Source organism: Lycium ferocissimum, chromosome 1, assembly GCF_029784015.1.
Source record: "Lycium ferocissimum isolate CSIRO_LF1 chromosome 1, AGI_CSIRO_Lferr_CH_V1, whole genome shotgun sequence".
Classification (NCBI taxonomy): domain Eukaryota; kingdom Viridiplantae; phylum Streptophyta; class Magnoliopsida; order Solanales; family Solanaceae; genus Lycium; species Lycium ferocissimum.
Genome location: NC_081342.1, coordinates 36,783,969 through 36,791,769, shown reverse-complemented (window position 1 = coordinate 36,791,769; position 7,801 = coordinate 36,783,969). Strand labels below are relative to the sequence as shown.

The 7,801-nt window shown below is 31.1% G+C and overlaps 1 protein-coding gene across 2 annotated transcripts; it reads left to right on the top strand.

The window, feature by feature from the left end:
- The first annotated feature begins 1,327 nt into the window (after nt 1-1,327).
- Nucleotides 1,328-7,128, top strand: LOC132054250 (jasmonate-induced oxygenase 2-like). 2 transcript variants are annotated; one of them, XM_059446293.1, is made up of 3 exons: nt 1,328-2,064; nt 2,763-3,096; nt 6,826-7,128. In XM_059446293.1, exons 1-3 carry the CDS (start codon nt 1,550-1,552, stop codon nt 7,078-7,080), a joined length of 1,104 nt encoding a protein of 367 aa, XP_059302276.1. In that variant the 5' UTR covers nt 1,328-1,549; the 3' UTR covers nt 7,081-7,128. The 2 variants fall into 2 exon arrangements, with proteins under 2 accessions (XP_059302276.1, XP_059302280.1); XM_059446297.1 differs by lacking the exon at nt 6,826-7,128 and adding an exon at nt 4,107-4,482 and having other exon boundaries at nt 1,334-2,064.
- The last annotated feature ends 673 nt before the right edge of the window (nt 7,129-7,801 follow it).

The window sequence follows — 7,801 nt, the reverse complement described above, 5'->3', positions numbered from 1 at the left end:
ATATATATATATATATATATATATATATATATATATATATATATATATATATATATAGTATATAAAACTAATAACGTCCAAAAGGGTGGGCCCTATACTAAACAACACCAAGCAATATAAAAAATAACCCCATATTAACAAAATCAAGCAATATCAAAAAAAAAAAAAAAAGTGAACCCCATATTAAAAAAAAAAAATAATGTCCAAAAAAAAAGGACTTTGTTTTCGTAGTAAACACTAATTTCAAAGTATCTCATTAATCGATTGATGGATTCATTGCCACGTGCGTATCAATCCATTAATGGAGCAAAAATGAAACTCGCTTTTCTTCAAAAAAGTTAAGCGATCCAAACCATACGCTTTTTTTTTAATATTAGCCCGAGATCTAATCTAAATATTAAACGTTGTATTTGCTATTCCGCCATGTCATTTATTTGTTATGTTCACTAAAATAAATATACTTAAAATATTTATATTTTAAAATAAGATATAATAATGTGAAAAGAGATTAATGTCGTAAAAAAAATCAAATAGACATCAAATAATGAATAAAGTAAATTAGTCAAATTATAATTCTAATTGGACGTTTTCTTAAAAAACCATGCAAAAGACAATACGACAAAAAGTAAAATGAAAGCTAAACCGAGAATATTTATCAAAAATTAAAAAATAGTATTTCATCATTTAAATAGAAAATCAATTTCTATTTTGTTTCGTTTTAAACATGTAAAACTAATTTAATAATTTGAATTAGAATTATCCAAATCAAAATTTGATAAAAAATAATAAGTATTTTACACCTTTAAATTAATCGAATTAAAATTGAAAATATCAACCGACGCTTAAATATTCTTTATTGTTTTTATTTCAAAATATATGAAAATAGTTTCCTTTTAAACAAGTCTTTCTTTTTAAAAAATATTAATAAATTTGCCGATTTTGTATTCGTAGCAAAACATTAATATAATAAAATTTTAGATACGGAAAGACAAATTACAATGTTATATTAATCGTGTTTTAACATAATATATACTATATATATATAATCACTATTCAAAGACAATTACATACACATAGATGTACTGTAATTTAAAGTGTTGGGTCCGTGCGCAGCACGGGCCTAGGACGTCTAGTGATACAGATAATTATGACTCATCCTCCTCGTCCATTCGCATCCCAACTCCCACATTACCAGATTTTTTTAGAGCACATATTTCACGTTCTTCTTCACGTCCTTTTCAATAAATAACACCACCCAATCTGTCCAGCCTACTCCAATCCTTTATCTTTAAAATTATAATAATATCATTCGCAAGTTGCAAACTCCCCAACACCTCGTATCTTTCTTGCCTTCCTCTTTTATTTTTAATCAAAAAGGACGCTTTATTGCCTTCCTGGAGTAGTATTTTTTTTAAGTATTAGTAAAGTAAAGTACTATCTCATCATCATCATCGCACTTTGCTTTAAATTATAGCTCGAGGATAATCAAACATCTTACTGCGGAAAAAAAAGAAGCCTAAAGAAAATAGATAAAGAGAAAAATAGTACAATGAATTGTCCCAGAGATTGGCCAGAACCCATAGTCCGAGTGCAATCTTTATCAGATAGTGGAATCTCCGAAATTCCAGAAAGATATGTGAAGCCGCCAACGGACAGACCAATATCATTAAGTAGTTCCTCCCAGAGTGATGTGAACATCCCAATCATCGATCTTCAGGGATTATTCGACAATGAAAGCAAAAGTTTTAGTGGCCTTAAATCATCGTTGATATATGAGCAGATATCAGAGGCATGCCGGAACTGGGGTTTCTTCCAGGTGGTGAACCATGGTGTTCCTCCTGAGCTCATGGACCAGGCAAGAGAAGTATGGCAAGAATTCTTTCACCAGCCCGTGGAAATGAAGCAGTGTTACGCCAATTCACCAAAGACTTACGAGGGCTATGGCAGCCGCCTTGGTGTTGAGAAAGGTGCCATTCTTGATTGGAGTGACTATTATTTTCTTCACTATCTTCCTTGTTCCTTCAAGGACCACAAAAAGTGGCCTGCTCTTCCTGTTTCTTTAAGGTACGTCGTGCAACTAGTCTGCCACCCTTTTTCTTGAAAACGCCTATGAATTACTCTATTTACTCTTACATTCTGGTTGGCTGTTGGGCTTGATTCCATGATGTCCTTTTCTTAATACTATTTTTGTATTCGGATTTGGATATTTCAGATTCGCTATTGGGGAGAAGCGATGAATGACCTATCATTATTGAATGACATCTATATAATCTATATGCTAAGTTGGTATTGGGAACCAACTTGGGATGTATGGCTTATTTAAAGTATTAATACAAATACTCTTTTTTAAGAAATTTTTATTTAAAGGTCTCGAACCCTAGACTTTTATTTATAGGGCTCGAACCCAAGACTTTTACTAGGTCCTCCTGACCTCAAGATATGTCGCCTTCTTCTGGTTATAGTTTTAAGGTTTTTTTAAAAAAAAAAGTAAGGCAAGTTACAATTTGGTATCTTGGTTTAATAATTTCTAAATAATTAGGTCTTCAATTAGTGCTTTGAAACTATTCAGAAGAAAATTAAGTTTTGTGCTGGGGTAGTTTGTGCTAAATACTGGTAAAAACACTCCTTTTGCTTGTATTCATTTTCGAGAAGTAAAACCTCCAAAATTTCGTTTTATAAAACGGTGTGCTTTCTACTTTTATAATTTATAATAGTTGTAAGAATTTTGGAGTCATTATTAAATGGTTGTAACAAAAATGTAGGGAAGTGATTGAAGAGTACTCAAAACAAGTGGTGAATTTTGGGGGGCGTTTAATGAAGGTATTATCAGCAAATCTTGGATTAAGTGAGGATTACTTGGAAAATGCATTTGGAGGAGAAGATAATATTGGAGCATGTCTAAGGGTTAATTTTTACCCAAAATGTCCACAACCAGACCTTACATTAGGCCTTTCGCCACATTCTGATCCTGGTGGATTAACCTTTCTCCTCCCTGACCAGCACGTCGCCGGCCTTCAAGTTCGCCACAACGGGCACTGGATTACTGTAAAACCAGCTTCACATGCTTTCATTGTCAATATTGGTGATCAAGTTCAGGTCAGTTAAATTACACACATCTTATCTTCTCTAGCTTGTTACTTTTTACTAGAAAGTTTTCTTTGAATGTACACATTTTCTTAGAGCCCGTTTTGATTAGCCGAGAAAAAATGAATTTTAAGCATAAGTGCTTAAAGTACTTTTTAAGTTCTAAAAGTTATTTTATAAATAAATAGTTATGTGTTTAGATAAAAGTGGTTAAAGGGTTTTTAAGAAGATATAGTATTTAAGAACCGTAAAAATAAGTGATAAAAGAAAGTCTGTTATTAAACTAAAATTGCTTTTGCCTCAAAAAAGATAAAAGACATCATTTTCCTCCTAAACTTAGCCGCAAAACTCACTTTAACAGCTAAACTTAAACTGTAATTATATAACCCCCTAAACAACTTATGGGTGAGTTAAAATCAACCTTACTTTGCCCAGACCAGTTGAGACCTGGATTTTGTTATGCCACTCGCTCTTTGATTGATCCACATCATTTAATTATTATTTTAAAATAAATTCGTCAAAATTAAACTAAAAAATTAATTAAACCCACCTTCTTCCTCACACCACCCACCCTCAACCAAACCCACCTTCTCCATTCCTGCACTTCTCTCCCATTTTACTGCCCGATTTAACTTCAGCCGTCCAGCGAACCCAACTCGAAATTTCTTCTCCTTCCTCCTCCTTAGTCTACTTGTTGGTGCATCTTGACACATTGATTATTGTTGGATTTGGTAAAAATCCAAAACAATGATAAATTAAACTCCCTAACCCACTTCTGAGCTTCTTTCTATATCCTTCAGCACAAGGAGCTTGATTGATCTCATATTTTAAAATCTGCAAGACTCAAATTCAAAAATCATACCCAAAAAAAAACTAAGCTATCCAAATATAGAAGAGGTTTTGGCCCTTCACACCATTTCTTCTTCTTCTTCTTCTTCTTCTTTGTTTCTTTGTATATAGATTTAATTTATGGGTTTGATTTGACACATAGATTTAAAATTCATGCTACGGTGCTTCAACAGTTCAACCATTCCTATCTCGTATATCCGTGAAGGACTGTGACTATCTTGCTCTGTCATTAATCCATGGAAGAAGAATAGGGTGGGTTAGTGATGAGTTGTGCTATGAATTGGGGAACGGGTGGAGTTTTGTTAATTTTATACAATTAGTTTTTTTTTTTTTTTTTTTTGGTTTGTATTGAAGAAATGAATGTATTTCAATTTGGTGTTGATTCTTGGTGTTGTTCATACGTGAATGTTGAAGAGATCAATTTTAGCCAATTAGTTTTCTTTTCTTTTTGTTTCTTCCTTCTTGCTGAGACAACAATGGTGACTTCTTTATTGGAAAAGACAACAACTAAAGAAAAGAAAAATTAAAAAGTTAAAGAAAAAGTGGGACCCACAAATTTCATTTGTCTCAAAATAAGAAAATTCATGTAATTACAAAAAAAAAAAAAAAGGAAAGTTATTAAGAGTATTAAATATATGTTGGCCATTAAGAAAATGACGCGTATGATTTCTGATTTTGTCAGTTTTTTAAATATTTTTTTCTTATCTCACTTGTTACTTGGAAGGTGAGTCCACTCTCTCGCTTACGTCACCTAAGTGTTATTTAATACACTATCGATCTGCAGTGTAAATAATCACAAGAAAGCTTTAATCAAGTAAAGCAAGCTTCTTTACTGGCCAAGTTTAGAGGTGAAATGATGTTTTTCTCTCCAAAAAAATAAGTTGAGTTTGAGCAACTTCTGCTTTTTTATATGCTTTGCAAATAAAGAACAATTAGTACCACTTTGCAAACAAAGGAACAGTCGGTACAAATTAATATTTATACTATAAATAAACTCATGTTTACAACAATTCACAATATTATTTCACTTTCAAAATGTAAATAATTTTTTATATAAGATATACAACCTCCAACAAAAGACCACAAAAATTGGGGATTTTTCAAGCGCGGCTACCATGACTCTCTCAACTTCTCTCAATTTTCTTTTCGTTACATCCAAAACACCTTTGTCTAATCAACTTCTTTCTTCATTGTTTTGAAAAACCACAATTAAAGTCTCATTCGAAGCTTGAATTTGAATTTGAAACTTTTTAGTAGTTGTGTTTTGAGTCGGTGTGCTTGGGGATTCATTGGAAACATCTAGACGAGATTAGACAAAATTTGAGGAAGATTGGAGGTGATTTAAACTTGTTTGGAGTCAAATTTCAGAAATGAAAAACGTTACAGAGCTGGAGCTAGAATTTTTAATTTGTTTTCTGGGTTTCAGACATATTATTTATACATATCAAATAAATTTATTAACACTAATATAGAGTTTGAGCCAAAGGTATAGGGTTGTGCCGAAACCGAAGCTAAAGGAGTGGCTCTACCTATGACGATTACACTATATGTCATACGTATGTCACACGTGTGTATCATATGTCTATCACATGTATATCATATATAAAATATTGATATAAATGACATACGTAAAATATACACATGACATACACAGATAAATAATTTTGAAGTTTAGTATTTGCAAATATTTGGCTTTTTCTAAATACTTTTATGGTAATAATACTAAACTTTAATATATAATACAAGATCTCTTCCTTCTAATTATTTAATTTATATATCGGTATTTGATTGTGCACGAAATTTATAAAAATATTAAAAAATTATGATTAAGGATATCATAAGATTTCTATCACTACAAAAGCATGTCATTAAGCGAAAATATAGAGTTTAAAGATAAATTATTTTTGTTAAAATAGTAATAATGGAATAGTGCCACGTAAACTAATCAGAAAGAGAAGTATGTAAATACTTCATTGTTTCTAGAAAGAAACAGATACCCCAGTCTCTGCCGACATTCGTAGATTTTAATTAATCACGTGGTTAAATTGGAAGGGAACCTCAACTCTGAAGATAAGGCACTATAGGCAATCTTTGAGTACAGTACCAATATCCTACCAAAATCTTCTAACATCCACATTTTTTTCCTTTTGTTTTTTGTTTGGATGGTAGGGATTTTAATTAGATACGTAATTGAATATTACAGATGATCAATGTTTTGTAGTTTATTCCTTCTTGAATGATGTTTGACTGTGCATGAAAATTTAAGAAATAAAGGTATTTGTAATCTAAAATAAATATAAATATTTATGTGCCTATAAATCATCTTGATCATAAAAGGTTAAATTATTTCTAAATATAAACAAGTATGACTTTTTAGGAAAAATTAAAAAAAAATGTATTACGTAAATTAATATTAAGCTACAATTTTCTAGTTTTGTTATAGTTTTGTTTTGTCTTGTTTCAGATATAGTATTTTACTTAGAACAGCATTCATCACAAGATTTAACAAGAATTCTCGTTCAATAAAGGGAGGAACTACCTTTTGAGCGTAAATAATATACTTCAGTATCTGCAATACTAGTTTAGTCATGCATATTTGCAACTAGTGCACTTTATTCGAAATGATGGTGAAATATCGGAAAACCTTATTTCATAAGCATTTCAATTAATGTACTAATGGTGCTCACTAAAGAAAATAAGTTTTTTCCAAGTAATGTTCTTGTCCAAACAAATTTCATCAATTTCCAATACTTAGTTTTTCTACTTCAACTTAAAATGTTTTTTTCTCGACTTCAAAGAAACATTGTCCAAACACCTAGTAATCTTTTAAATCAATTAATTTATTTGTTATGCACTTTATTTGTTACTCACTCTATTACTGTATTTATGTAGATACTAAGCAATGCTATCTACAAAAGTGTTGAGCACAGAGTAGTCGTAAATTCAGCAGAAGAAAGAGTTTCTCTTGCATATTTCTACAATCCCAGAGGTGATTTGATGATACAGCCAGCCAAAGAGTTGGTGACACCACAAAATCCTCCATTATATCCAGCAAGGACTTTTAATGAATATAGACTCTACATAAGGACAAAAGGCCCTCAAGGAAAATCACAGTTAGGGGAATCCCAAAAATCTTCAACATCATAACTGCAAATTAAAATCAGTAGAACCTAATTTATTTATGTAGTTTATTTTCTTGCCTTCTTTATTTTGAATAAATTGAGCATATGTTGATATGATCTCAGTTGTCTCTATGCCGACCCAGAATTAATTTTAAATCCGGCAGTTTAGGTCGCGACAAATCCATCTTAATTTATCCGTAAGAATTCTGAAAGTCAAATAAGTTTTTCTTTGACCTCGACTTGTAAGTACTTTGAATTATTAATTATTTTGACGTATAGTACTTTTGTCGTAGTTTTCAAATATTTATTTTATTTTTAAAACTTAGAAGATCATAATTTGAATTTACAAAAAATTTTGACTTGAAATCAGATGATAAAGAATGGTGAATTTATGGCTTTGATGTATTTGGCTCCATTTGATAAAATGTTTAGTGGTCCACATGACAGAAGGTTCTATTTACATGTGCTAATTTATGCGCGATTGCAAGTATGTCCCACACAATGTGATCTTTAATATTATATAGTTCTCCTAGTTAATTCATTGACGTATATTTTAGTAAGTATGGCCTAATTTATCACGTGTTCTTTTTTCCTTTATGAATTCATCTAGTTGTCGCATCCTAGCAACAACAAAAAATATCTAGTTGTGGCATCGTTAATTTATATCATGCTTGGTCCGTGAGAGACCTTACAATTGAATATGTCAAAAATTGTCCCGACTCTAAATAGAATACTCCAAATTAACA